This window comes from Oryzias latipes, chromosome 4, assembly GCF_002234675.1.
Source record: "Oryzias latipes chromosome 4, ASM223467v1".
Classification (NCBI taxonomy): Eukaryota; Metazoa; Chordata; class Actinopteri; order Beloniformes; family Adrianichthyidae; genus Oryzias; species Oryzias latipes.
Genome location: NC_019862.2, coordinates 3,959,895 through 3,987,835, shown reverse-complemented (window position 1 = coordinate 3,987,835; position 27,941 = coordinate 3,959,895). Strand labels below are relative to the sequence as shown.

Here is a 27,941-nt window from a genome sequence, read left to right as displayed (position 1 = left end):
TTTGAAATCATCTCTTTTAATGGAATGTGTCGTCAACTGTAACAGGAACAGCATAAATGGATCTTTAACCGATCAGAGGCTGCAGGCCTGTAATTTCTGGTCTGCCTGCTTGAGAGACACCCAGGTGTTGAGCATGGAGGCCCGAACTTTGGACCAAACCAGATGATTGGTCAGGCCAAAGATCTGTGCTGCGAACTGAGCAGCAGCTTCAGGAGAAAGGATGGTGGAGCATCCGAGACCTGCCAGGAGACAAACCAGAGGACCAGATGAGAGGCTGCTCTCCTCACCTTGTTTGTGATTGTGTTCGCTTTGAGATCAACTCACCGCTCGGCATGCGGAGCGACGACCACACGTCTTGTGCTCCCCAGTCAGGAGTGAGAGGCGGGCAATTGATGACAGGATAGGTGGAGTTTCCGGACATAACGGGCCCGAGGCCGTTACTCCTGCCAGCTACAGCCACAAAAACAGTGGGAATGCCATCACCTGTGGAAAACAGCCAACATCAGAGTACATTTTTAAAAAGTGCCGCTTCCAGTCAATAAACCAACGATACCTTCAAAGAAGGAAGTACACAAACAGGCCGCCAAGCAGGTTTGTCGGGTAACACGATTCTGGGCAGGACAGCATTCAAATCTACACTCAAAAACCTCATACAGCTGTACCAACACACTCAAGTATAAAGAACTGATTATCAGCAAACTTTCAATTCTTTTAGTACCACAAGTAGTCAATTAAAAAAAATAGATTTTCACCATAAAATGTTGAATATCAACTAAACTTTTCCCACCAAAAGTTTTTTTTAATTACATGGAAGCAGCCATTTTGAAATTAGCAGGGATAACCTTCTACTGCCTCTAGTGGAATGATGAGGAACTACAGGGCAAAAAACATGGACCAAGTTCTGTACAATGGGTTTTTAGGGAAAGATCGTGCCACTAAAGTAGGGGTCTCATAAATCCATGCATCAAAGATGGAACCTATGGTTATATAGGGTTAAGAAAGTAAGGAGGCCAGTTTTGATTCATGAACATTTAGCTCCAATGGATGAGAAATTATCCAGAATATCCGGAAATTAAAAACGTGGTTGTTTTCATCAGGGACAGAACAAAGCGGTGGTCTGATGTGAAAACCTGGACACCACTGAGCACAGAAACCCAGGAACTGATGCTCACCTTCATATTCTGCTTTGATGCGGAGAGTCTCGTCTGGACCCTTGTGAGCGGAGGTCACCCGCAAACTGCAGGAGATCCCAAAGGACACACAAGCCTTCTTGATTTTTTCACAATGAGCCATGTCTGAAGTGGAACCCATCAGAACCACCACTCTGCCGCTGACCTGGGGCTCCAGCAGCATCTGCAGAGGACCAGACCATTCGTTGGTCCCACTTCATCCTCATGGAGGAGCAGCTTTTACAATGTTTATGGCCAAAACAAGCCCTGAAAACAGGACGCCAAGTTTGTTTTACCTTCACCCTTTCAGCCACCCACTCAAAGTTTCTCTTCACCACCTGCATCGCTTCTGGGGTGACTTCCTTCAAATCTCTGTAAACCTGGGGAAAAGCAGGATGGGCAGAAATAGGGTTTCTTCTTTCTGACTCATTTTAAAAAAAGCATCTTCATAGGAAATGGAGAGCCGTCAGAGACCTGCTTATCCTTCTGCTGGCTCCGATCGCCCGATGGCCACAGCCTCCACGAGTCGTTGTCGATCACATCAGCGAGGACAATCTCCTGGGTTTTCACATTTACACCAAACTCGATCTGCAAGCAGGAGGAGCACGTGCTCAGAGGAGCATCCTCACGCTAGACACACCAGCAGGGGGCAGTGTTGTGCTACATACCTTCATGTCCACCAGAGTGCAGTCCTGAGTGGCCCAAGCTCTCTCCAGAATCTCAAAGATGGCCACAGTGCTGCGATTCATGATGTCCACCTCGCACCGGCCAATCGGGAGCCCAGACAGGCAAAACTTCGCCTCCAGCAGCTGCTCCTCAGACCACTGGGGGTCATTGTTGGCATCGTCCTGAAGGGCAGCATTTCTGATTATCCAAATTCGACCGCACAAACTTGTTTTTAAGATCGAAGAGAGCCTGGGAGTGTCAAAGTGAGCCTTACTTTGAAAAACATTTCCATCTTCAGGGGAGAGAAACGAAAGCCCTCTTTGACTCCAGGATTCCTCTTAAGGAAGGAGCCGGTCGCCACTCTGCGGCACACCCACTCAATGGGGATCATCTCACAGTGGGCTGCAATGAAGGCCGTGTCCGAGTGCTGCTTCACAAAAGCAGTCTTAATGCCTGGAAAAAGAGGGGTCGGCAATTTTATAGACCCACTCTAATACAAGTAGTGTTTTTAACATGTTCTTGTGGTATTTTTCTGATGATGGAGGACATAGAAAGAAACTAAAGCTCAGATTACCCAATTATTTTATTTATTGTATTCAATTTGAATTTTATTGTATTCAAATTGTTAATCAGAAAGAAAAAATAATTGTAAAAAGCTTGAAGTCTGTGCTACAATTGGCAGACCACCAGCTCCCTGCTCTGCTCCATTCTGATGTATTCACTTGCAGACGAATAGATCCAGGCTCGTCTTTGTTTTCCTCGTCTGAGCTGGAATCTGGATCCAAACTGTGCGGCTGGACGGATACAATGTTGCTAACCATTTTTGTTGCACCGCCAATGTTGAGTTGGGGTTGTGAGTAGGGGCGTGACGATAACCGCATCACCGCGGTGAAGAGGTCATCACCGCGGTGATGCACTTTTAGCTTTTTGTTTTTTTGTTGTTGAAAGTTCTACATATGTTACGTGATTGGAACTATAATAAACACATTCATCTTTGCTGATCATTTACTTTTTCTGTTAGTCCTGTGTTCAGACTTCAAGGGTTTCTGGGGAAAACCTTTTATTACTGTTCTCCTTCACTTCCTGCACCGTGCCCCTCACCTACGCGGCTCCCTCTACTCACACACAAGCGCAGTTTCAGAAACACACACATCCTCATTCTACAACAGAAGTTTCCGTCTTGCGAGGAAATATGAAAAATTTACTGCGTTCTAATTATTCATTTCCATTACAAGCTGCATGCGTTCTTGAGTGCGCGACACGGCCACCCGCCGGAGGATTTTGTGTGTGTGTGTGGGGGGTATTACTGTTCCCAGTCACTCTTTAACACCAAACATGAACGTGCACTGTTAGATTTCCATGAATATCACTACATGTTTTGTTTGGGAACTATTTTGTGCAGCGCAAAGTTCCGTGTCTGTATAAATAAAGGTGGAGCCTCCTGCCCCGCCTTCTTCATGGGTGTCAGGCTCACGGCTACCAGAAAGGTGACAAAGTGTCTGTAGTCTCATTTATGACTGGGCAATATATAATATTCTGAGAAGATGTCTGTACCAGAGAGCACAGGTGAAACACATGTGCAGAGACAGCGGTCCACTGCAGAACAATCAGCACACACCCCCAACACACACGTGTGTGTGTGTGTGTGTGCACACTCCTTCCTTCTACACACACACACAGCGCCTGACACAAATTCTACAACAACTTTATAGTTAGTTCCTTAGTTAAATAGGTATCAGTTAGTTGTTACTGTTATTTGTCAATAAAGAATACTGCATTGTGACGCAGCCGCCAGGGGGGTATTCCAGAAAGCAGGTTATGCTGGCTCCCACGATAAGTTTGAGGCTAAGGAAGTTGTTAACCTCAGCTTTCGGTTCCAGAAATGGAGGTATGTTTCAGGGTAGGTCAAGTTACCATGGCAACTCATGCTCTGAACATAACCTGGTCCGGAGCAGGTTTAGTTGAAGCTTAGTTTGTTTTCAGAGAGGTGAAGCAGCATGGCGTGTCCATTTGAAGATGATTTAGTGGATGAAGAAGCTCAGATAATACTTTTTCCACCATGGGAGGATGATGAGACCACGTATGGATGTTGGAAAGATAAACTTTTTTACTTTGATCTAACTTAATTATTTGCTTCAGTTAAGATAAATCATTTTTATGTTAGGTCACCTTAAAAATAACACGTGGTTTTCAGACAATTATTTTCCTTTCGTTCAAATTAATTCAATTAAGTAGGTGTAACTTTGATGCTGCCGTTAGATTGGCACCGCAAGGGATTCTGGGATATCATTCCCTTTGCCTGTCTGGACGGATTTGGGTTTAAGTGTGGGTTTTTTACAAAATGTGTTTAGTTGTATAGCTGTTTTACAGTGTTTCACCGTGTTTGGCCGAGCTATTTTGTCCTACTATGCTTACGTCTCTGCACCATGAGTGAGAGTAAAGTAGAGGATGATGATTTTATATAGCACCTCTACCACCCAAACCTGTTATGACAGTGATGGAACATTCTGTAATGAATTTTTGCACTCCGTGCATTTTTTCCGTTCTTTTTATTGTTATAAAAATGAGCATATCTGCCACTTCAAACTTAGACATATGAAAGTTCAAGAAATATAAGTAATTAAGATGGAAAAAAGATTAATGAAGTAATGTGACATTTAGTTAGATAAATATGTAAATTTGAGTTGTATAAACAATTATTGAGTTTGAATAAATTTAACTAAATTATCTTTCAGCCGTGTTACTTTTTTGATGGACTTATAATTTCTATCCGCCGTCATTAAAATCTCGGACTCCGTCTCACTTCAGTCTCAAGTGTCGCCCTTTTTTTTTTTTTTCTCCACGCGTTTCCATGGTGACTCCAGAAATCAGCGATCTATTGAGAATGTCTTTATGTACCGTGCGTTAACCCAGGGTTACCAAGTCGAGCGTAATTACGCCAACTCATATCCGGTCTTTTGGAACCAACATACCCAGAGTAAGCAAGTTCAGGCGGATTTCAGCCAGAGTTCAGGCTTAAAGTCAGGCTAGTTTAAACATGCTTCCTGGAATACCCCCCAGGGGATTTGTGTGGGTTTTTGTTTTGTTTGTTTTTTTTTGGGGGGGGGGGGGGGTAACCACGACCCCTGCTGGTTCATCACCGCGGTAATCAAAAAAAAAAAAATCAAAAAAAAAAAAAAAAAAAAAAAAAAAAAAATCAAAAATCCCACACTGTCACAGCTCTAGTTGTGAGGGGCTGTAAGCTAGTGGTAAGGCATGTAAACTGAGAGCTCTCAGTAAGTGGGATGGGGTTGAATTGCACCAATGGCCCCGCCCACAACTCAGGTTAATTTCTAACAAACCCCTGCTGCTTTGCAGAAATTATGTCCAAGAAAACAATGCTGCTTTTAAATATTTTGGCCAAAAACTCCATATTCATTCATCTTCTGCCGTTTTGTCCCTTTCGGGATCACTGGGCTGCTGGAGCCTATCCCAGCTACTTGTGGGTGAAGGCAGAGGACACCCTGGACAGGTCGCCAGTCTGTCACAGGGCCACAATCACACACCCATTAACACTCACATCTAGGGACAATTTAGAGTAACCAATGGACCTATGAAGCATGTTTTTGGACAGTGGGAGGAAGCCGGAGAACCATGCATGCACGGGGAGAACATGCCAACTCCACACAGAAAGGTCCCCCGTTGTTGTTCTGTTTCAGGTCCCCTAGCCGGGACTTGAACCGAACGCCTGCTTGCTGTGACACAAGAGTGCTAACCACTGCACCACCGACCAGCAAAAACTGCATAATCATAATTAAAAAGACGACTGAGGACACTTTAATTTCATGGGAATTCAGGGGCAGGATCTCTGGTGGTCCGTCCGGCGCATTCTGGTGAATCATGCGTCTCACCGCTGCCGATCACAAGACTGCATTAGAGATACTCGACTGACACACACTCCAAAGTCATCAGCGGCGTGTGGTGGAAACTTATGCCATTAGATTGTGATTTCATTTTCCGAACACAAGGCTCCACAGGGACTTGTCTGCACGTGCTCACTTCACAGTTTTGAGGCCTTCACCTCAACCAGTTTACACAGCTTCTTCATGTCACACAGAGACATTAGGCTGAATCTTTGCATGTCCAAACACAGGTCACATGACTGACCTTTTAATCAGACCACCCCCTCCCCCTCCCTGCCCCTACAAAAACCATGTTGCTCCTAATTGGAAATAAAAAACTCCCACTGTGATTCGTTTGAGGAAAATTCTTTCATGCAGTACTAAAAATCTATTTATCGATAAACAGGCGTTTGTGGTTTTAATTGACGCACAGATGGGAAGTATGGGAACCCAGAGGGATCAAAAGTCATGCTTGCCTGCACAGGAACTTTAAAAAAAAAACTTATTTTTATTGCATGGATTGACAATGTGCTGCAGCTCACTGACCAGATTCCTGCAGCAGTCGGAAGACGCAGCTCGTCGTCTTGTTGGCCATGGCAGCCTTTCCCTCCATTTGGTCTTTCCTCGCTGCGTTCCCGGCGGTGATCTGGTCCTTGGACTGGACCAGGACCAGGCCGGGTTGGTCCACGATTTCAAAGATCTGCTTAGTCTTCCCTTCATTGAGCTTCTCCCCAATGTTTAACTCTGAAAACACAGACAGGAGGAGCGGGATCAAACACACCTGGAGGCAAAGCCGGCGCCGTGTAAGGCGTGCGTGCGTACGCGCTCGCGGGCTACCTGGAGTGGAGGCCATGGCGCTGCAGGATCCCCAACGCTCCTGAAAAACAAACCAGAAAAGTTGCTGGGAGAAACGGCAGGAGGAGCGCAGGCATGCGGCGGAGGACGCCGTGAGCGGGTCCCCTATTACGTCCTCCAACAGCCAATCACAGCTCTCCCCGGATCCCCTCGGCCAATCATCACCCGTCGCGTCCGTCACGTGATCAAAGATGACCATCAGACTTTTAAGGAGACGAAAAACTTTGAATCCCCTCCATGTTCGCTGCTGATGAAAGGATCGATTCAGTCAAAACTCAATCAAACTAGAAGGGCGTTCTTTGACCGGATCGACTGATCTGTTTGCACACGTGATCAGAAAAAGCTTTATTTAAATCGCGAACCCCTTTTTTTGTTAAAGTCTAAAATCAGTCATCAAAGTCATTGTTTTGGACTCGTGACACAAAAAACCGTCAGGTGAAGGTTCTGCTCGCCACGTTCCCGCAACTCAAGCACGTGCTCGGGCGCACGCTCGCAGGCACGAGCCCGCCTATCGGGAAAGGATCGGAGCCGACATGGAGTTCGAGGCGTCCGGGATCGGGGAGGAGTGCGGCGTTTTCGGCTGTGTGGCTGCGGGAGAGTGGCCCACCCAGCTGGAGGTGGCCCAGGTGCTGACCCTGGGGCTGGTGGCCCTCCAGCACAGGTGAGCAAGCTCCCTGTCTGTGGAAACGCCGGGTCTGAAGTGAGACTCACTCCGGTTTGCAGTTAGTGATCCAGTTGGTGGGAGATAAATGGAAAGATTATTTGTATGATTTGGTGGACAGATGGGAATTTCCAAACGTACAGTTTAACCACCAAAGGTAGAAGTAGAGAAGAAGGCTATAATTTCACTGAACAGCAGCACGGTGCAAAAAAATATCATAAAGTGATAACATTAAAAAAATCAATTTTCTTAAAATTCAAGTTTCTCGTGATTTGGTTTAGTAAAAGTCATTACAAAGATTTAATTGTGAAATATAACTATCAGCCCACACAAATACTGTTTTGATCACATATTTATGGTATTTTACTGCTATTGCTGACCTAGTTCATGTGGTTTTCTTGTTCATCTCTCTGCCTGTTTGTTTGTTTGTTTGATTGTTTGTTTGATTTTTGAGTGTCAGCATGGCATTGATTGTAGTTTACTGAGGTCTTCCTTACTCTGCTTCATGAAAACCTTCAACTCCAAATCTTGTTTAATCAGTGTCTCCTTTTCTTTTCACTCTTTTTCAATTTTTAAATGAAATATTTTTGAAAAGGAAAATACAAAACAATGATTTAAATACATTTCAGAATTACATCTTTCATTGAAAGCTAAAAACTTTGTCTCCTGCTGTTGACAGAAATATATTCACCATGGAAGTGTTTAACAAATTGCAGACATTGAATGATGGCCTTAAATAGACGGTTAGTTTTTCATGTCTTACCGGTCTTCTTGCAGCTGGACTGGCCATGGAGCAGACCGATTTGATCTTTATTATTGGGATGAGGTCCGGCTCCTCTTTGCAGCGGGTCTCTGCTTTATCAAGTCTGGGGCTGAGTTTTTTCGGAACAACGTGGGCCGAAGAGTCTGCAAATATGGGACAATTCTGTTAGTTTGTGACAAAGGAAACCTTGTTTTTACAAGGTAAAAACTGAACTTTTTAAATGTTTCTTAAGGCAAAGTCCGGCTGCAGTTGGTGACTCGGCCGTGCCAGACCGTGATTTGATTTAAAGGGTTTCACGGCAAATCACGCGACTGAGACAGAAATGACAAAGGCTGCAGTGATTTGAGATCATGTGACGTGCAAAGTGATAGCAGACTGTGTGGCATTTCAAACCTTGATCTGCAGCTTTCCTCTTCAGCCCTCTGTTGGCCGAGGAGCTCGTCTCTCTGTCAGGAATCCCTGCAAACACGGGAAGCCTCCTCCTCATTTCAAGTCTAAGTTTGTGTTCTCGAGTTAAAACTGTGCCAGTAAATGCATTCTGAGTTTAAAGAACAGTGATCTGCTCACTTGTGTCTCTGTGCAGTGGCTCAGAGTGCTCTCTGTTGGTTGGATGGAGCTGCAGATGGTTGGCGGTTTTCCCGACTTCACTGAATGTGGAGGAGACTGAATCTGAGCTGCAGGTTTTGTCGTCCGTTCCTCCTGGGTTCCTCAAACACACCTCAGCCCGTTGGTCGTCCTCACAGCCCTGCCGCGCCGTGACGGGGTTCGTAGCGTCCACGGCTCCTGCGTCCCCGTTCAAGGAGTGTTTCATTATGGCGTCTATTTCATCGTAGAACCTCATGTTGCTTCTCAGGTCGGCTTCGTCCGTCTTCCCCCTCTGAAGGGTCCGGTAAAGATACTTGAGGTTCTTGTACTTGGTGTGGCACTGTTTCCAGTCGCGCTCGATGCCTTGCTGCATTAACCTGTTGGAGATCTGGACAAAGATGTCCCTCTTTCTGGTGGAGCTCTCCAGCTGCCTGCATATTCGCTCATCAGACCAGACTTGAACCAGCGCCCGGACTTCTTGGTCGCTCCAGTTTCGGCCTGTGTCTGACATTGTGACCACGTGAATCTGATCGGAGCCGGGGGAATCCGTGTGGGGCAAGTGGACCTCTGGAGTGGATCAGGAAATGGCAGATACGCTCATTAATGCCCCATAATTAAGCCAACTCTATTTGATTACCCCCCCCCCCCCTTACCTCTCCATTGATCGTCTGCGTCTCCGTCGATTTCATAATCAACACTGTTATCATCTGAAAATCCAAACAGTCATGTCAATGTCTTCCAAAGACAGGATGTGTGTGTTTTCATTAACGTATACCTACCGTCATCGATTTCTATCACTATCTCCTTGTCTGTGTTCTGCGCTGTGGTGCCGTCTGCCTTCTGCAGGCTTTCTTCTCCCACTTCTCCGTTATACAACCTGCTCCTCATTTCCTCCATCCCATTTTCCAGGCCTCTATTGAGCAGGATGGCCTCCACCTCTTCGAAAAACTTCATGTATTTGCCGGGGCTTCCCACGCTGCTGCCTGTGGCTGCGTGAGCACTTTTGGCCGTCTTGTAGTCGTACTTGAGGTTCTTGTATTTTGTCCGGCACTGCTTCCAGTTGCGCACCACCCCGAACTTCCTCTGCATCTGCCGCGCTATTTCTTGAAAGATGCACTTGTTGCGCAGCGTGCTCTTCAGGTGCTCCCGAATGTTTCGATCGGCCCAGACGCACAGGAGCGCGCGCACCTCATCGTCTGTCCAGTGGCGGCCTCCCTCCTCAGCCATATTTGGAGTAAAAGGAAGACTTGGGCGGCTTCGACCTTTGACCCCTGAGGGAAACGCAGACGCTTTCAACCTCAGAAAAACTTTGTTTCATCACAAATTTGCCACCAAAAGAAGCTGAAGCTAGTCCACCTGACGTGCTTTTTTTTAAATATAAATCCCTTTGTTGTCCAGTTGTTGGTGTCAGACTGATACTTACCTTCCTGCATTTGCACTGGGGCAGAGGAAGGGCAGCTTCGTCTTCGGAGACCCTTTCCTTCTTCCCAGCCCTCCACCCCTGGGCTGTAGTTGGGTCCTGCTGCGTCAGGCTTCCTGTTGGGAAGTCCCAGGCTCCTGCTCTTGGCCTGACACTCCCTCCAAGTGCGCACAACGCTGAGCCGCCTCAGACGCTCTGAGATCAGTTCAAATGTGACTCTGTTCTCTGCTACGTGCTGAGTTCCTATTTCATCCCACGCTGCTACCAGAGCCAGCACCTCTGCTTCGCCCCACTGCCTCTCCACCGGGTCCTCCTGCGCCTCCCTATCATCCCCCCTTTGTCTCTCGGCTCCTCTCTCCATGTTTGAGCTGACCTGGAAACGCTTTCTTTCCCTCAGCCCTTCTGTCTCTGCTGCCCGGTTCCCTTGGCAACCAGGCGGTTAAGCCTGAAAGCAACGCCTCCGTGCTGAATAGCAGCCTCACCACTGGCTTAAGCTGTGTGCAGAGGGGGAGGGACCAGCTGTAATCTGAGAAGCAGCTTGGTAAATGCACTGAAACTGCAGCAAGACGACTCCATTATTATGCAGCTCTGAGGCAGAGCGGCTCTTGTTTTTCTGACTAGTCTGTCGGTTCTGATCCTTTTTGCCCAACCAGTTTAATGTGCCTGCAGGCAAACACCGATTCATGTTTTGTCTTGCAGAAAAGATGGCGCGTTTTATCATCAGTCCCACTCCTGACTGGTATTTCAAAACACCCATGTTGTTGTTGTTGTTGTTTACTCAGGGGTCAGGAAAGCGCTGGGATTGTCACAAGTGATGGAGGCAATCCACCCACATACATGAGCCACAAGGTAACATGAATTACTGCAGGAATCTGTCTTTTACCACACAGGAATATGCTCGATTTAATCTTTTTTTTCTCTTGTATTTCATTTTGTGCGTTGATCTAAAATCTGTCCGGCTCCTCTCAGGGCATGGGACTGGTGAACAGCGCTTTCCCACCGGAGGCCCTCCTGAAGCTGCGCCACGGTAACCTTGGCATTTGTCACACGCGGTATTCGACCACTGGCATCTCTGAGCTGCTGAACTGCCAGCCTTTTGTGGTGGACACGCTGCATGGCAGGATCGCTGTGGCGCACAACGGCGAGCTGGTTAATTCTCGTGCATTGAGGACAAAGGTGAGCGTGACCCTGACGTTACCGGGCTCCTACGGCTCATCCTTTCAAACGCCTGTTTGTGTGCATGTTTACTTTAACAGGGAAAATGACAAACATGCATTCTACGTGTCTAACGGCTGTCATGAAACACGCTCTGACGTGTTTTTCATGTGACAAGCAGGTGATGCGCCACGGAGTCGGCCTCTCCACTTGTTCAGACAGCGAGCTCATTACTCAGCTGCTGGCCTTGACTCCGCCCATGGAGGAGCTTGACTCACCTGACTGGGTTGCCAGGTGAGTGCCAAAGCCAGATATCGTAGTATTTCTCTACTGCTCACGTGTGACAACTCTTTTAATAACTTGTAGAATTAAAAACCTGATGACGGAAACGCCCACGTCGTACTCACTGCTGATCATGTTCAAAGATGTCATTTACGCCGTGCGGGACCCCTACGGGAATCGGCCCCTCTGCATCGGACAGCTTGTCCCCGTCTCTAAGCTTCACAGTTCAGGTACTGGTTTGCAACCTGGTTTTGGAGGGCAGAGTTGCATCATGTCCGTCTTTCAGGAAGCACATGGCACCTACAGTTCAGTAAAAGAGGAAGACGCCTGCAGAACTTCTGCTTTTGCTCCGCTTTTGATGTTTCTTTTGACATGTTGAGCAGCTAATAACCGGTACTTTTCTCTGAGCATTTTCGGTGTCTCCCACTGTCCCTTGGTTTCGACTGCGTATGAGGAGTGGACTGAGTGAGTGTGACGTCATCCGTGGAAAACTGTTTACTTCCAGCTCCATCCAAATAAAGTCAAAGCAGTCGCTGATACAGATGCTGCCATGTTGGAACCAGAAATCGCCAGTAAGCAGTGATTATTCCAAATGGATCTGAGCCACTGTTTCTATAGCAACCACTTTCACCTATCAGGAGTGAGCTTGTTGATTGACCACACCCCTACCGCTTGATACTTCTTTCAATTCGGGCATCTGATTGTTCGGTGTTTTGCTTTTGTGTCTTACTGCGAAGCCCTTTGTTATCTTTATCTTGAAAGGTGCTCTATAAATAACGTGTATTATTATTTATAACTTGAATACCTTGCAACACAGAAAAATTACCACCAAGAACGTGTCAAAACAAAAGAAAGCAGATCCAGAACGAATATTCTGACAAAGAAAATGACTGTGTATTGTTTTGTGTTACTATATTGTGGTTCACTTCCACATAGATTTTGTTTTAGCCCAAGTTTGCGTGTTTTGTTGTTTCTTTTCAACAGCACACTGTTCTGTGTCCTGATTGGTTGTTGATCTTGTCGATCAATTTCTCCTGTGCCGTGTCTCCGGGACAGAATGTGTGCAGCTTGGCAGAGTTGCATAAATCTTCGATCAAAAACTGGCCTTATTTTTCTATGGAGGTTTGAACTTTTAGAGTGTGAAAACGTTCATGTGAGTCTGAGAAAAGTGGCTAAAGTGTGTAGCGGGGAGTTTCACAGCCTTAACACATCCACTGTCCTGCTTTAGGGATTTCAACTATCACTGGTTATTTATAGGGCGTAAGCCCCGCGATAAATGGGGGAACGCTATAGTCCATTTGGTCAGATTGGAATACAGGTGGATGATTGACGCGAGCGTCTGCTCCACGCTCAGGTGCAGGAGAGGAAGACACTGAGGGCTGGGTGGTGTCTTCAGAGTCCTGCAGCTTTCAGTCCATCGGTGCAAAGTAAGTTTGTTCTTCTGGTGCAGCGTCCTCTGACACTCGCAGGTCTGACAGTTCTAACCGGATCTTCTCGTCCTCGCTCAGGTATCACAGAGAGGTCCTGCCAGGAGAGATCGTCCGGATATCCAAACGCGGCATCGAAACTCTGAATGTTGTGCCCCGTCCTGAGGGAGACCCCCCTGCCTTCTGCATTTTTGAATACGTTTATTTTGCCAGACCAGATTCCATTTTTGAAGGTGGGCCTGTTTGTCATTTATTTACTTTGTGTTCTGTATGCCAAGCTACTAAGATTCGAGTGTACTCCAGGACAGATGGTGTACACTGTGAGACAGCGCTGTGGTCGGCAGCTCGCCATCGAGGCTCCAACAGACGTAGACCTGGTCAGCACTGTGCCCGAATCTGCCACTCCTGCCGCCCTGGGCTATGCTCAGCAGGTCTGTCCCAGCTCGCATACCAGGAAACGCCGTTGCACCGTCTGCACGCCGTCCAACCTCCCATAATTTCCCCTCCCTGTGCTCTCCTCTCAGGCTGGGCTTCCGTACATGGAGGTTCTGTGCAAGAACCGCTACGTTGGGAGAACATTCATTCAGCCAAACACGCGCCTGAGACAGCTGGGAGTGGCAAAGAAGTTTGGAGTTCTGACGGACAACTTTGCAGGGAAGCGTGTGGTGCTGGTGGATGACTCCATCGTCAGGGGCAACACGATCTCCCCCATCATTAAACTGCTGAGGGAAGCTGGTGCAAAAGAGGTCAGTCACACAGACTGACAAAAATCGGATACAAGCTCATTCAGATGGTGTTTCCCTGCCGCTTTGATCTGCAGCTCAGTGATGTTACAGGAACAACACTGACTTTAACTCTAATTACGATGTTTGAAGTCCCACTCTGATCATTCTTTTATCTATTTGTAAAGTGTTCCCAGGGATCTTTTTATTATGATGGCGTTTTTGGCCAACACCAGACAAATCTGTCGTTTTCTAGGACATACTTTCTGCAGAGCGGCAGGAGTTCATTACAAATGCACCTTTTGCATTTTGGCTGGAAGTTGAGAGCTCTCTGTTTACACATTCTCCAGCCCCTCAAATGGCGAGCAATATCAGAGCCAGACTCCAGCTCAGACGAGGAAAACAGACGTTTGTAGCTTGCTGACTGTAGATTTTGATAAAACGACTACAAGTTTATTCAAACTGCATTTTTTTTTCTGCTAATGACTCAATAATTTGAATAAATAAGTACTCAGAAATGCAGTTTTAATCTACGTCTTTGTCATATATATATATATGCCCTCCATCAGAAAAACGCCCCAAAGTCATGTTAGAAACACCAAAAACGCCATTTTCATCAGAGTGGGTCTTTTTAAAGGTTTCCCATGTTTTGCAATAACATGAAAAACCTTTCCCGGGGGGCTGCTTCCCTCTCATTTAAATCATTTACTTAAAGTAAACCAGCCAGTCCTCTTCCGTTAATAGAAAAACTCCAAATCTAGATGCTCTGAAACTGCAATCCCAATTTGCGCCTGTGGGGGCAGTAATGCATCAGATTCACAGTTTCCCCCTCAAAAAAGTATCTGTTGAACCGTTTCGTGCCACTGTTTGGTTGCTCCAGGTTCACATCCGGGTGGCGTCTCCACCCATCAGGTTCCCGTGCTACATGGGGATCAACATTCCAACTAAGGAGGAGCTCATCGCCAACAAGCCTCAGTTTAAGGACATCGCTGGTTATCTCGGTAAGCCGTTGTGTTCAGTTTCACAGCAGCACTGCGGCCTGCAGAAGATCCTCCTACTCTTACTATGGGTGTGCAGGTGCCGACAGTGTGGAGTACTTGACTGTGGAGGGGCTGGTTACAGCCGTCCAGGAGGGGGTCGCAGCCATGCAGGACCAGATGGGCTCCAGAAAATCCAGAGTCGGCCACTGCACCGCCTGTCTGACGGGGAAATATCCAGTGGAGCTGGAATGGTAGCTGCTGTAGGGACCAGTCAGCAGATCCACAGTCTGTGCAAAACTAGAAATGTGTGTTAGAGTCTAAGGACTGAGGGTCTTTACAATCTGAAAAAACCTGGATGTGATTTGTCTTCTGTGGACTTTATCTTATGTAAGGAATGCAAGAGCAGTTTGTTACCAAAGAGTTAACTTTATTTTATAATTTAAAATGAACCATTGGTGCTTTGTTTTCCATTCTAGTAAAAAAAAACCATGTTTAATAAACAGCATTCAGAGAACACGCTGTACTAAATTGTTGAATTTCCAAAACCTGATGCTTTTCAGCCTCACCATCCAGATAACAGAACTTTAAAAACATTTAACGGCTACTTTCAAAGTGAAATAGCAACACATAAAAATTTGGCAAAAGCCCAGAGAAATAGAACAGTCTCAGTACATGCTTCAAGACATTGGACATGGAAAACAATTTCCTGCTGTTTGTTCCTGTGGGTCTCTTCACCTCCAGCCTGATTTTGGAGATTTAAAATCAGAGGAACTGCTGTCCAGACCCACCAGCAGGAGTTCCCCAGAAAGCAGACTTATTATACATGATGTCCTCCTCGTAGAAAGACCCCACCTCTTCATTTGGTGTTTAGTAGAAGAGCTTGACGGGACTGTTTGCTGCAGAGAAAGCTCTGCTCTGTGACGGGCCCCGTTTGGAGGGAGTGTAAGGGGCCCTGCTCAGCAGCTCCTGGGGAGACGGCACGGGCCAACGCCGCAGCATCTCTCTCCTGTGATGTTTGGACCCGGGGGAAAGGGTGCAGCTCTCCTCCCGGAGGCGTTTGGACTGGGGGCTGGTGTCACATCCCAGCTCCCAGTGGCGCTTCCTGAAGATGGGTCTGTGCGGCGACAAGGCAAGAGCAGCGAGAGCTAAAGAAGAGCGACACCTGCTGGCCACGGAGCTGCGAACACAGAGGCGGCATGGAGGGGCGTGCGAGGACGCCATCTTGTTCTGACACACAAACTTGTGGTAAAGTTTCAGAAAATCTTCGTCGATCTTCTGTGGGGAGTCGGAAGCGGCGCGGGGCTGGGAGGAGTCGAAGGAGAGATGTCGCCTGAACTGGCGCCGGCCATCTTTAGGGCCAGATGAGCGAGGAGAGTAGGTCTGAGGCTGATGGGGATCCTCTGGATAGAGCCTCCTTGGTGGCACGTCAGGCCTCTTAAGAGGAGAAGAAAGAAACGAAGGCCTCGCTGATTCTATGGAGTCTTCAGGGTTTCTGGAGAAGGAAAAGGAGGATCGGAAGTTTGTCTTCCTATCCTTCAAAGGACTCTGCCTGACTGGGGAGCTGCAGACTTCAGCTCTAGTCTCGACAGGAAATGGGAGGAAAGGAGCCATCTGTGAGGAGCGTAGAGAAAACGAAGGCTTTTTCAGGCTGGAGGGATGCAGGGGGGATTTAGGAGCAGGACTGCAAGGCTGAGAATGCCTGAAGCTGTACGTGGAAACAGGCGCTGGTTTGGCGGGAGACAGCACGATAAAAGTCTCATTCAGAGAGACGTCCACTGGTGCAGAGGGTTCAGAAAAATCCATCACAAGAATGGGAGGCTTCTCTCTCCTGACAGGAGACGGCAGGTGTGCTTGACCCTCGCGGAGACCGGACAGAGTCTGTGCAGAAGAACCGTTCTGAAGATTTGACAGGGTGCTGGAGCCTTTTGGGAACAGCGGCCTCCTGCTCCTGTGGTTCTGGCTGTCATCAGAGGAGCTCACATCAAAAGTGTTGTTGAGAACGCTTCTTGGTGGCTGCTGCCGCCACCTGCGGTACTTCCTCAGCACGGTGTCGGCGGCCTGAGAAACGTTCTGCGTGTGCCAAGCTCTCTCTATTCTCCTGACCATGCTGGGGTAGACCTGCCCCAGAGAGCAGCCATGACTGCTCAAAGACATCTGCAGCGTCTCGTCTTCATCCTCCGGCTGGGGATCCATCTGGGAGAAGCTGCTCCAACCCGACTTCAGTGAGCTGCCGCTGGCGTCTGCAGAAGGAATTTGGAGAAATATCATGACCTCATTTCACATCAGTTTGGTTTTAAACTCTGAAATGTGTGCGCTTACCTACGACAGTTTTAGGGCCACCAAAAAAAAAGAAAAAATTACGCAATTTAAAGTCGTAAATAAACAAGAACAAACTAATAAATTCACGAGATGAACGTGGAAATGAGGATACAGTACAGTAAGTGAACGCCACGCAGCAGCAGAGCAGACCGACTAAACTCAATGGAACAGGTCAGCTGAATGTTTGTTGATAACGTTCCAAATGTTTGGAAGCTCCTCTGTTCTATTAACGATTTATTAATGTTTTCTTCATTGATTGGTGGCTTGTAGGATTTCTGCAGTCCGTTGATGAAGAGTTTCCTGCAGCTTTCCACTTCAATCCTTTCTTCCTGCACCTAAGACCAGATCTCCACGTCTGTGTGACGCCTCCGTCTGAGGAGCAGCACTTTGTGGCATTTTCAACGTGCTTATGCTATTATAACAGACTATTTTCATTCATCTTTGTTGTTTTATGTTGAAACAGGTTTCATCTGGAGGAGGGGGCGCATGTAACTGTTTACACATTAGTGTCGTGCGCATGACAGGTTCATGATGAGACAAATGGACTTCTGGGTTTGTGAAGGAAAAGGAAGATAAAGTAGTGGTCCTCTTCACCCAAACGTGTCTGAGCTTCTTATTTTACAGATGAAACTCCACTTCACCCACACCGACCCCCGGAAAGCCGTCTACACTGACAATAATCTGATTTTGAGTCTGTAAAAGGTTCTTTTTTTTCTTTGTTTTTGAAATCTATTCGGAAATAAAGCTTCACAAAAGGCTCCACATCTTTTATCTTTGAGCTAGGCTCCGATAAACAGACGTCTGTCCCGCCTCAACGTTTTTTTCTCATAGATTTACTACTTAAGATTTTGTAATTTAACAGTTATGACTTTTTTTCTCTTAAATTTATAACTTAATAAGTCGTAATTTGGAAAATAAATAAATTAATACATTGTTGTAAGCTGGCCCTAAAACTCAGTCGTCCTTACTTACCACTATTTTCCACAGCTAACCAGCTGGTGGAGCCAAAAGTCTCATTTTTACACATGGATTGCAGCGGCTCTCCTGTTGTGTCAGAGGCTGAAAAAAAGATCTAAATTAGTTTTGGTCAGGACAGAAAATGTGATTTATTTATCATTGAGTCCAATGAAATCTTACAGCTAAATGAATCACTGCTCTGGTCAGCCATGTTCTGAAGAGAAAATACAAGTAATTAAAGAGGATTCCAAGATTACAAAGATTTTTTATTTTTACTTGATTAACTGGCAGGTTTTTTAAGTGGTTCACTCATGTTAGTCTGTGAATGCAGACGACGAGAAATGGAAGCCAAACCTCGGACTCCAGCCTGCTCAGCTCTTGTGATGCATCTACAATGTGGTTGTAGATCCCTGTCAACGATTGAGGAGATAAAACAAACACACAATTAGACAAAACTTTAAAAAAAACAAAAGAAGATGAACTGGATCAGTTGTGTTACATTAAGTATGAAAAGGGTTAAATATCTGAACATTTATTTGACATTTAAAACTAACATTTACAACAACAAATATTATGAACACTTTGGGGGAATGAAGACATATTGACTAAATCTAAACTGTGGGTTCTTACTAGAGATTTTTAGCTTTAAACAATTATAAGATTCAATAAGAAATGTTAGAATCTAAAAATAAATTTTACTACAAAACTATACTTTTAACCATTAATCTGTATTAATATAATTTTAGTTCTTTTAAGAAAATGCATACATTCTTTAATTCAAAACTTCCTCGTCTTAACATTACTGGGTTACTTTAAAAAGCAGGTTTTGATTACAAAAATAATTGGAAATTGAGAAAATTTTCTTTAACTAATAAGATTAATAATTGACTGAATGAAAATGAATAATTGATGGATTTGTGCAGCTGTGTTTATGAATTACAATCTTTATTTTCTTCTATTCACACATGGGTTTTGTTTACCGGGTTTTGTTTTCAAAACAGTTTAAATTAAATACAACTAATAACTTAACATGCAACAATATCAAAATGGATTTTAATGTGTGTGAAATTGTGTTTATTGTTTTTGCTTCTTTTTACACCTGTTTTGGTTGTTTTTATTTATAGGTTTGCTTACAAATATTTAGAAGAATAACTTATTTTACAGAACAGCTTTAAAGGAAAAGCTTTTTTTATTTAATGAGGGGAAAACGTGTTTTGGGCAGAAATAAAAATGACTTTCCTCGCATTCAGCGAATCTCTCCGTTTTCTCCCAGTAGCAGCTAGCATTAGCATTGCTACAGACGTCAGGAATCAAATGTTTGTGATCGGCTTTAAAGCAACTTACTCCCATGACTGGAATTCTTCATATCCAGTTCCACTCCTCCATCATGCGACTGAAGTCTCGTATACTGTTGAAAAATCAGATTAAAAGGTTCAAACCTATTCGCGACGTTTATTTCGGCTAAAGCTAAGAAGCGCACTAGTTCACAAACCTTGTCTATGATTCTTTCGATTGACTTCATAAACACGCGGGCATTTTCCGATAAATTGGAAGAAGGCAGCATTTTTGCACAGGAAAACCGATTTGGTCTTATGGAGAAAAAAAGAAAAATAACGGCTCTGATGTCGCGTTAGGCGCCCATCGATTTAAAAAATTCACTGTTACGGAAACAGCGAAATCTGATTGGTCGGTTATTTTTGCGTTGCCTTAAAGGAAACTCAGAAATAAAACCATTCCGGATCTATCGCTTTGTTAAAACAAACCAGCATGTATTAATACAACTATAATAATCCATATTTTTGTCATGGGCTTATTCATACATACAAATATATAGTCCTTATGTGTCCTTTACGCTTTTACTGAGTATATTCTGGGTTAAATTTTAGTGTGTGAGCTCTTTCGAAGGAACCTGAAGTGTGAATGACGTCATCATCACTCGACGTACCGGACCAGTCTAATGTAAATACTATGACCATGAAGCACACATTCCACGCTGATGAAAATAAATGTAGAGATTGTTTCAGAATGAAGACCTGGAGGTCATAGCCGGTAAATCGGAATGGCCGCTCGGACGCTGCAGGCCGCGGTGTCCGCCGCCGCATCCCTGCATGCTGACAGGACGGCTGTGGTTTTCGACAGCGGCGGCTTGGCGCCTGGACCCCCGGCGTCGCTGCTGTATCGAGAGCTGGCGGACCTCAGCGCAGAACTTTCATGTGTTTTTCTGAGCAGATGCTCCCCCGTCAACGGCGTTATTGGTCTGTACTGCAGTGACGACCTGCTTGTTCCTGTCTGGATCTTGGGGTAAGGTGTGAATCAGCTTCCTTCTCCTGCTGAACGGAGCAGATTGTGACTCCGTGCTGTCCTGCTGATGCTCCTCCAGGATCTTGCAGTGTCCTGCTGCTTATATGCCGCTGGACCCCGAAGCTCCTGCTCTCTTGACGGCTCAGGCCATGAGTCAGAGCGGACTGACGTTCTGCGCCGTGAACACCCACCTGATGCAGGTCGCTTTCTTTACGCGTGATGGTGTTTGGTCCTAGAAGCTGCTGTGACCCCTCCTCAGTGGAGTCGGGTCCCGTGGCTCCACATTAAAGACAGTCTGTGTCTAACCTGGGTGTTAATATGGACAGGGATTTTAAACGTGACTGTCAAATCAGCTCAGTGGTCAAATCCAGATTGTTTTTGTTTCGTTTTTAATCTGAGGCAGTTGTTGAAGGTGAAACCATTTTTATCTTAACAACATTCCAGAAAGTTATCTACTATGCTTTTATTACATCTCGACCTGATTACTGTAACTCTTGTTTTGGAGACCAGCCAACTGGTCCAAATATGGCAAGCGAAAAGGATCAATAATCGCCAGGAAAAGGAAAAGTTTAAAAAAAAAACGGCACCACCAAAAAAGTACCACGTAAACTACACCGTCTTGTGTTGTCCCGAGACAGGCGTTTTATGGCGTCCCAAACGCCGTTCTTGCGCGTCCAATACGGGCCAAAACGCCATCATGCTAGAACAATGCAGGTTATGTTACTTGAGTTCAAATCCTGCAGTCACAGTTTTTTTATACATAGTAACATTTCATTGGGCATACAAAGTATAAATAAACAAAAAATTAAAAAAAATCAGGTTTGTAACAAACCTGATTTTTTTTTATTAATCTTCTCCCGTTTTTTCCCTTTCGGGGTCACGGGGCTGCTGGAGCCTATCCCGGCCACTTGTGGGCAAAGGCTGGGGACACCCTGGACAGGTCGCCAGTCTGCGACAGGGTAGAATGTCCACAAACACACACCCATTCACTCTCACACCTAGGGACAGTTTAGAGTTGCCAATTGACCTATGAAGCATGTTTTGGGACGGTGGGAGGAAGCCGGAGTCCTTGGAGAAAACCCACGCATCCACGGGGAGAACATGCAAACTCCACACAGAAAGGCCCCCCCCCCCACTGATGTTCTGGTTCAGGGGACTTGAACCAGGGGCCTTCTTGCTGTGAGGCAAAAGCGCCAACCACTGCACCACCGTGCGATTTTTTTAAAAATACTTTTTAAAAATAGCCAAAACTATTAAGCCAAAAGTTTGATAGTTTTTCTGAACTTGGCAGTTTTTACACTTCACTTGTGATTTTTCTTTATCAGAAAACCCTTGATTTAATAGTTGTTGTTTAAAAAAAAAAAAAAAAAAAGATGTTCATTTGAATAAAAAAAAAAGAATCATGTTTTTTATTTTGGACGGGCGGTTTGTGTGCCGTCTTTTGTGTTGTTCCAAGACAGCGTAAATTACATGCTACTTTTAAAGCATGCCTCATAAAGCTGTCTTTTTAACGTCCAAGGCGCCGTTCTTTACGCCTCTTTTTATGGCGATTTATGATACTTTTCGCTTGCCATAGTCCTGACCCCTGCTGCTCCTGTTCTGGTTGGAGAGTGTAAGAGGGACCAGATAACCCCCATCCTGGCTACCCCTCACTGGAGAGGGTCTCTAAAGTGTATCTAGATAACATTTTACTGAAAGAATACATTTTTAAACCAAATGTTGTTGTTTTTTTGTGCTTTTCGGTAAATGTTCCCCTCTGATCCGCCTTCCTTTCCAGCGGTTCCAGGCTGCTCTCAGCAGATACCTGACCTTTGAGGTCTGCGAGACGCTGCCAAAGTTTGAGCTCACCCTGATCCAAATTCGGAAGCTGTCGTTTGCCAAGCCTGAACCTGGAACACAGCAAGACAGCCATCAGGAATCTGGCTGTGCTGCACCGTTGTCGGAGGGCGGTGCTGCTCACAGAGAGTTGGCGTATGTGCTGCACACATCTGGAACTACAGGCCCTCCCAAAACCGTGAGGGTGCCACACACCTGTATCGTTCCCAACATACTGCACCTGAGGTAGGTGGGATGTGTTGGTCTGCGTTGCCGTCCTGTTCAATGGAAACATCATCGTGTCTTTCTCCTCTCAGGTCTTTGCTTCAGATGAGTGCGTCTGATGTGGTTTTTCTCGCCTCCCCCTTAACCTTTGACCCCTCCGTGGTGGATATTTTTCTGGCTTTGTCCTCTGGAGCTCAGCTGCTTATCGTACCCAGCCTGATCAAGAAAACGCCCCGTCGACTCGCTGGGCTTTTGTTCAAAGACCACAAAGTTACCGTCCTCCAGGTAAGCGGCTGTCCTCCCAGCGGAGGTCCCGCCTCAGCGTCTTTTGAGAAGGAGCTTCCCTGTTTCTTCAGGTCACCCCCTCTCTGCTCCTGCGCTTTGGCCACCGCACTTTAAAAGAGGAGGCGTTGTCGCCCGGCTCGTCCCTGCGGGTGTTGGCTCTGGGGGGGGAAGCCTGCCCGCCTCCAGCCCTGCTGAGGAGCTGGAAACACCAGGAAAATAAGACCTGCATCTTTAACCTCTACGGCATCACGGAGGTCTCCTGCTGGGCCTGCTGTTACAAAATACCAGAGACTCTGCTGCAGTCCAGCGACCCGTGAGTGTTGGAGATGATGCCTTATTTTCTGTGCGTTGGGATGAATGCTCATGGAACACCACTGGTCTCGCAGCGGAGAGGTTCCCCTCGGGGCTCCTCTGATGGACACAGAGGTGGAGGTCAGGGATGAGCTGGGCCGGGTCGTCACAGAGGGAGAAGGACAGCTGTTCCTCGGTGAGCATCTTTTAGGAAAAGCACAGACAAACAACAGGCTGATGAGGCTCACAGATCCACGGCTTTGCTGCAGGCGGAGGGGACAGGGTGTGCCTCCTGGATGGGGAAAGCACCGTGGTTCCCGGGACGATGAGAGCCACTGGAGATTGGGTGAAGATCAGAGACCAACAGCTGCACTATCAGGGCCGGAAGGACCGAACCATCAAACGGAACGGGAAACGAGTCAACTTGGACCGTCTGCAGCAGGTTAGATGTTTCATTTAAAACGACGGTTCATCTGGAAACAAAAACAGTCAAGGGGTTCCTGTGCTGAAAGAGACAGCTCTTATAATGGTTTTATCATCTAGAAAATGCTGCTTCACATTGCAGCGTTCCCTCGTTTATCCCAGGGGTTATGAAGAAGAATTCCAGATGTTTTAAGGCTTTAAAAAGCACAGCCTAAACACTTTTGACGTTTTCCTCTCTTTTTCAGACTCTCAAAGTTAAAAAATCTGACCGAAAAGATTTATGTCAACTTGGGGAATCGAACGTATTCTGTTCAGGAGACATGACACCGAAGGGGTTGATTGACAAGGTCAACAGCCAATCAGGATGCAGAACACAGTTTGGTTAAAAAAAAAAAAAACGACCGCTAAACTGCACTTAGAAAAAGAAATGCAAAGCAGCCTGACCAGGAAAGGTGAACCGTGATGAAGAGGGAACAGTGTATTACCGTGGAATCTAAGGGTGTGATTTTAAAATCTGTCTTTCTGAACTGTTCGGAGTCAAAGAACAAACATGTTTCAGTGAATCATTTCAATTACATATCTCACAAGTGTTCAGAACGGCTAAAATGTTGGTAAAACTGAAAATGCAGCAAAATAAAAAGACTGAGAGGCCTCCACTCTTCTCCACTCTTCTTTCAGCTCCTCCTGGGTCTCCCTGAGGTGGCAGCCTGTGCGCTGGGCCTCCACAGCAGCTCTCGACTCCTTGCTTTTGTTGTGAGCGCCGGGGCGGCTGAGCGCCGCTGCTCCTCCTCTGCTGAGCTGGACCTGCTCTCCTCTGTCAGACAGCAGTCCGAGGAGGTCAGAGGAGCCGGCGGAGATGGAAAGAGGCGGATTCTGGAGCAGCTGTCTGTGCTGCTGCCTTCTCATGGCATCCCTGACACGCTGGAGCTCCTACCAGCTTTACCCGTGACTCCTCATGGTGAGTGTTGGAGACTCGGTTCCTTCCAGGTAAGAACGTTCATTTGCTCATCGTTTATTTTGTTTTTCAGGGAAAGTAGACATGGTGGCTCTGATGACATTATATGAAAGACAGAGGGAGCATTTAGGATTTCCAAGAGGAGAGGCCCACAAACTGAAGCAGCGTCTTCAGGCGTTATGGAAGGTATGTCCTCTCTGTGACACCGTTCATGATGTCGTGATGCTCAGACTCAGAGTTTCGTCTCTACGAAGGATGCATTAGGTCTGCCTGGAGATGCAGACTTGGACGAGCAGTCGAACTTTCTGCAGAGTGGGGGGGACTCCCTGAAGGCCGTGCGTTTGTGTGAAGACATCGGCGACGGTGTGGGAGCGTCCACGCCGCAGCTTCTGGAGGTGCTGCTGGACGGGACCTTCTCAGAGCTGTGGCGGCACGTCGCACTGCTGCTGGAGGGCTGCCCCCCAACATCACTTCCGGCCAAGAAGAGACATGCCGATCCCCCATCTGACGCGGCAGCCAAGAGGGAGCGGAAGCCAGCGGAGAGACGGGCCGTGAGAGTGGTGCAGCGAGCGGGTCGGGTGACGGGAATGAATGTGAGGACGGACACAAGGGAGACGCTGGGAGACGGTGGACGGAGGGGAACACAGTCACACAGAGCTGTGAAGGTGGAGCTCAGCCTGAGCTGGGCTTCAGACTCTGGCAGATGTGTGGACGCCTCCCCGATGCTCCTGGTTACTGACGGTGTGAGCGAGAGGCCCGATGGCTGCAGGACCACCGTGTTTATTGGCTCCCACTCCCACAGGGTGCAGGCTCTAGACCTGGGTTCCGGCACTCTTCTGTGGGAGCGAGTCCTCGGGGACAGAGTGGAGGCCTCGGCTGCCACATCTTCCTGCGGCACGCTCGTTATCGTAGGTGAGTCCGGGGTCCCCATGCATCTGAATTCTGAACTGTGGATGATTCCGGACGTTCTCCCTCAGGCTGCTACGATGGCTGCATCTACTTCTTAAGCGCCGACTCTGGAGAGACCCGGTGGACGTTTAGGACGGGAGACGCCGTTAAGAGTTGTCCCGCTGTGGATGGCGTCGGCGGTCTGGTGTTTGCAGGCTCACATGATGGAAACGTTTACGCTCTGGACCCACAGGTGAGGAGGACGGAAGGAGAGGGAGCCTGCAGGCCTTTCCCACACCCGCAAAAACGGCTGACTATGCTTGAAACTTCACACAACCTTTCTACAAGAACGAATTTAAAATGCAGAAAAGAAAAAAAAACAATCTGTAACTTGCTAAAGGAAGAAGAAGAGCGCCCCCCAGTGGTCTCTTTTATTATGAAGTGTGAAGCACAAATTCTGCAAATGGGATTATTTGTTTTAGTAAATAAAACTGTTGATTTAGGTGATGAAAATATTCTAGAGAAAAGTTATTTACCAACTGAAACAATAACAAAAAGTTCAAAAGCGATGTTAAGTTTCTTCTCTCTGACTTAAGTAAAGCTTTTCTCTGCACAAATATACCAGGCTCAGTTTAAGATTAGGAAACATTTGTGACTTAAAAAAAAAAAATCAATCCACATATTTGAACATCACCTAAATTGTCTATATCAATGGGTAAATATTCTCATAATAAGGCTCATGTTTTGGCTAGTTAAGAAAAAACGTTAATAATTATCATAAACCTTCGGTTATTTCAGGGTTTTCAGGCGTTCCGGTTTCCTCTGCGTGTTTCTGACTGAACTGACTTGTGTTTTCAGGCTCAGCGGTGTGTTTGGAAGCGTCACTGTGGCGGCGGCGGCGTGTTTTCCTCCCCGCACCTGCACGATTCCCCGCGACAGCTGTACGTGGCGACCCTCGCAGGACGTCTGCTGAGCCTGAACCCCGTGAGTCAGACGGCGCTGTCCATCTCTGCGGGGAACGCGCGAGCCTGTGCATTTCCCCGTTTAAAAGGGTTGCTGCGTGCTCTTTGTAGGACAGCGGAGACGAGTTGTGGTCATACCACAGAGGCGTCCCTTTCTTCTCGTCACCGAACAGCTCCTGCAGCGGCGTGGTGATCGGCTCGGTGGACGAAAACATCTGCTGCGTCGCACACACAGGAGAACTGGTGGGTAGAAGGCCCCAGACTTACTTTCTTTATTGGTTTCTTTTGAGTTTTTTCACTAACACCTGGTGTATTCAGTCTGGGAAAACCATTTGGTCCGGATCGAGTCCTGAACCTTGGGTATGGGCTGTATTCAGACTGCTGTCAAGTGGACTTTCCTTCCTGGGAGTCCTACATTTCTAACCGGTTTACATCACGTGATCGCCGGCTAGGGTGGCCGTTTTGTTTCAGTTGTTCCACTGGATCTAAACTGTACGTCTGGATAACTCTGAGGGTGGGGGGCTGTAAGCTAGCAGGAAAGAGTGTACACAGATGAATGTTGGGAAGTGGGGGCGGGCTTACTCCACACCAACAGTCCCGTCCACAACTCACAGGTGAATTTCTGATACACGTCTGCCGCTCTGCAGAGACTATGTCCTAGAAAACGACACAGGTTTTGGCTAAAAACAGTGTAATCAAAAAACTGGGAACGCTTTGAAAATATATCAAAAGATGATCAGAGTGGGGCTTTAAGAGAAGTAAGGAAGTGGATAAGAAAGAGCTGAAAGTGCTTTTCTAAAAACTCCTGAACAGCAGTGTTCATAGTGTGTTTGTGAAATATTACTGTAATCAAGACTTTAGCAGTACTTCCTAAATACCCATGGAACTTTTTTGTCCTTTCAAGTGTTTTTAGAGGGTCTACTGAGTATGTCGTATTTATTTATGGACGTGATAAAATTTAGGCTGACTGGCTTGTCTTCTGTTAAAATTCCCACAAATGAAACGACCATTTTAGAATCAGCATAAACATCTGTTTCATAACCTCCTCCAGGTTTTTCCAGTTATGAGTTTTACAAAAATGAAACTGTTCAATTCTTTCCAAGTTCAGCTCCTTTAGTGTGGTATAAAAATCAGCCGTCAGGAACGGGTGAAGAACTCTGTAGAGCTTTAGACATTTGTGCTGACAAACTGAAGCATCAGATGGTGTTTGTGGTTCCAGGTCTTCTTCTAACTCCTGAATGCTCTGTCTGTCATTCAAATGTGACCTTACAAGAGCGAGATGGCAACACAATCCGTCAGTTCAAAACCCCTAAAACCTTCACCTTTGCCTGGAGTTCATGTTTGTGTCTACATTACCTTTTATTTTTCTTGATTTAATTGTTCTTTAGCATGTATTAATTTGACATAATCAACAGATTCAAAAGAAGCCTTGCTGGCTGGACTTAGTGATCATGCACTGAAACAGCTGTAAACACTGCGTTTGTTGTGTTCTTCTGCAGCTGTGGCAGTGTCCCACACAGGGGCCGGTTTTCTCCTCTCCATGCTTCATCCGGGAACAACGAAAGCTTCTGTGCGGATCTCACGACGGCCGCCTGTACTGTCTGAGCGCCGCCGACGGCTCTGTAGTTTGGACTTTTCAAACTCCGGGCAGGGTGTACTCCTCTCCTTGTGTGTTTGATGGCTGCGGCGGGGGGGCCCTGGTGGCTCTCGCCTCCACAGACGGGACCGTCTGGATCCTGGAGGCAGAAAACGGACAGATGCTGGCCTCGCACGCTTTACCCGGGGAGCTGTTTTCATCCCCCGTAGTGTGGGCGGGCTGTCTCGTCATCGGGTGCCGCAATGATTATGTTTACGCTTTGAATTTGACTTATAAAGAGGACGCCTGACGGATGCGTTGGTGTACAGATGTTGTCATTTTCAGCAGTAGAGGACCCTCATAGAATGAGAAGACAGC

The 27,941-nt window shown here is 46.6% G+C and overlaps 4 protein-coding genes across 5 annotated transcripts; 2 read left to right on the top strand and 2 right to left on the bottom strand.

Moving 5' to 3' along the window:
- Positions 1-10,408, bottom strand: paics (phosphoribosylaminoimidazole carboxylase and phosphoribosylaminoimidazolesuccinocarboxamide synthase). Its single transcript, XM_011473765.2, has 15 exons — positions 10,004-10,408; positions 9,360-9,851; positions 9,234-9,287; positions 8,563-9,147; positions 8,389-8,454; positions 7,996-8,138; positions 6,554-6,593; positions 6,263-6,460; positions 2,110-2,288; positions 1,838-2,017; positions 1,644-1,757; positions 1,466-1,549; positions 1,173-1,353; positions 325-483; positions 1-239 (listed from the first exon to the last, which is right to left on the bottom strand). Exons 1-15 carry the CDS (start codon positions 10,359-10,361, stop codon positions 73-75), a joined length of 3,000 nt encoding a protein of 999 aa, XP_011472067.2. The 5' UTR covers positions 10,362-10,408; the 3' UTR covers positions 1-72.
- Positions 6,778-15,080, top strand: ppat (phosphoribosyl pyrophosphate amidotransferase). Its single transcript, XM_004067627.4, has 11 exons — positions 6,778-7,232; positions 10,783-10,849; positions 10,970-11,176; positions 11,337-11,449; positions 11,522-11,667; positions 12,792-12,864; positions 12,946-13,097; positions 13,168-13,295; positions 13,389-13,610; positions 14,467-14,587; positions 14,664-15,080. The coding sequence occupies exons 1-11, from the start codon at positions 7,105-7,107 to the stop codon at positions 14,819-14,821; spliced, it is 1,515 nt and encodes a 504-aa protein (XP_004067675.2). The 5' UTR covers positions 6,778-7,104; the 3' UTR covers positions 14,822-15,080.
- LOC101171480 lies at positions 14,973-19,983 on the bottom strand. Of its 2 annotated transcripts, none has more exons than XM_011473760.2 (6): positions 19,876-19,983; positions 19,187-19,250; positions 18,197-18,252; positions 18,023-18,056; positions 17,858-17,944; positions 14,973-16,806 (listed from the first exon to the last, which is right to left on the bottom strand). In XM_011473760.2, exons 1-6 carry the CDS (start codon positions 19,942-19,944, stop codon positions 15,434-15,436), a joined length of 1,683 nt encoding a protein of 560 aa, XP_011472062.1. In that variant the 5' UTR covers positions 19,945-19,983; the 3' UTR covers positions 14,973-15,433. The 2 variants fall into 2 exon arrangements, with proteins under 2 accessions (XP_011472062.1, XP_004067825.1); XM_004067777.4 differs by lacking the exon at positions 19,876-19,983 and adding an exon at positions 19,335-19,523.
- On the top strand, positions 19,799-27,879 carry aasdh (aminoadipate-semialdehyde dehydrogenase). Its single transcript, XM_011473761.2, has 14 exons — positions 19,799-20,143; positions 20,223-20,343; positions 21,921-22,204; positions 22,276-22,468; positions 22,540-22,781; positions 22,855-22,955; positions 23,029-23,201; positions 23,861-24,140; positions 24,211-24,323; positions 24,392-25,049; positions 25,115-25,278; positions 25,884-26,009; positions 26,099-26,230; positions 27,487-27,879. Exons 1-14 carry the CDS (start codon positions 19,902-19,904, stop codon positions 27,871-27,873), a joined length of 3,216 nt encoding a protein of 1,071 aa, XP_011472063.1. The 5' UTR covers positions 19,799-19,901; the 3' UTR covers positions 27,874-27,879.
- Positions 27,880-27,941: the final 62 nt, after the last annotated feature.

Excerpts from the sequence above, each read along its gene's own strand:
- ppat (XM_004067627.4), top strand. The coding sequence starts at position 7,105 with ATGGAGTTCGAGGCGTCCGGGATCGGGGAGGAGTGCGGCGTTTTCGGC. Across the intron at positions 11,450-11,521 it reads TCACCTGACTGGGTTGCCAG|AATTAAAAACCTGATGACGG; the intron begins GTGAGTGCCAAA and ends AATAACTTGTAG. Across the intron at positions 13,296-13,388 it reads CCCTGGGCTATGCTCAGCAG|GCTGGGCTTCCGTACATGGA; the intron begins GTCTGTCCCAGC and ends CTCTCCTCTCAG.
- paics (XM_011473765.2), bottom strand. The coding sequence starts at position 10,361 with ATGGAGAGAGGAGCCGAGAGACAAAGGGGGGATGATAGGGAGGCGCAG. Across the intron at positions 6,594-7,995 it reads GTCCAGCTGCAAGAAGACCG|GAGCGTTGGGGATCCTGCAG; the intron begins GTAAGACATGAA and ends TTTGTTTTTCAG. Across the intron at positions 484-1,172 it reads CATCAAAGCAGAATATGAAG|GTGATGGCATTCCCACTGTT; the intron begins GTGAGCATCAGT and ends TGTTTTCCACAG.
- LOC101171480 (XM_004067777.4), bottom strand. The coding sequence starts at position 19,406 with ATGCTGCCTTCTTCCAATTTATCGGAAAATGCCCGCGTGTTTATGAAG. Across the intron at positions 18,057-18,196 it reads TGAGCAGGCTGGAGTCCGAG|AACATGGCTGACCAGAGCAG; the intron begins GTTTGGCTTCCA and ends TTTTCTCTTCAG. Across the intron at positions 17,945-18,022 it reads GAGCAGTGATTCATTTAGCT|CCTCTGACACAACAGGAGAG; the intron begins GTAAGATTTCAT and ends TCTTTTTTTCAG.
- aasdh (XM_011473761.2), top strand. The coding sequence starts at position 19,902 with ATGGCCGCTCGGACGCTGCAGGCCGCGGTGTCCGCCGCCGCATCCCTG. Across the intron at positions 22,782-22,854 it reads CTGCTGCAGTCCAGCGACCC|CGGAGAGGTTCCCCTCGGGG; the intron begins GTGAGTGTTGGA and ends CTGGTCTCGCAG. Across the intron at positions 26,231-27,486 it reads TCGCACACACAGGAGAACTG|CTGTGGCAGTGTCCCACACA; the intron begins GTGGGTAGAAGG and ends GTTCTTCTGCAG.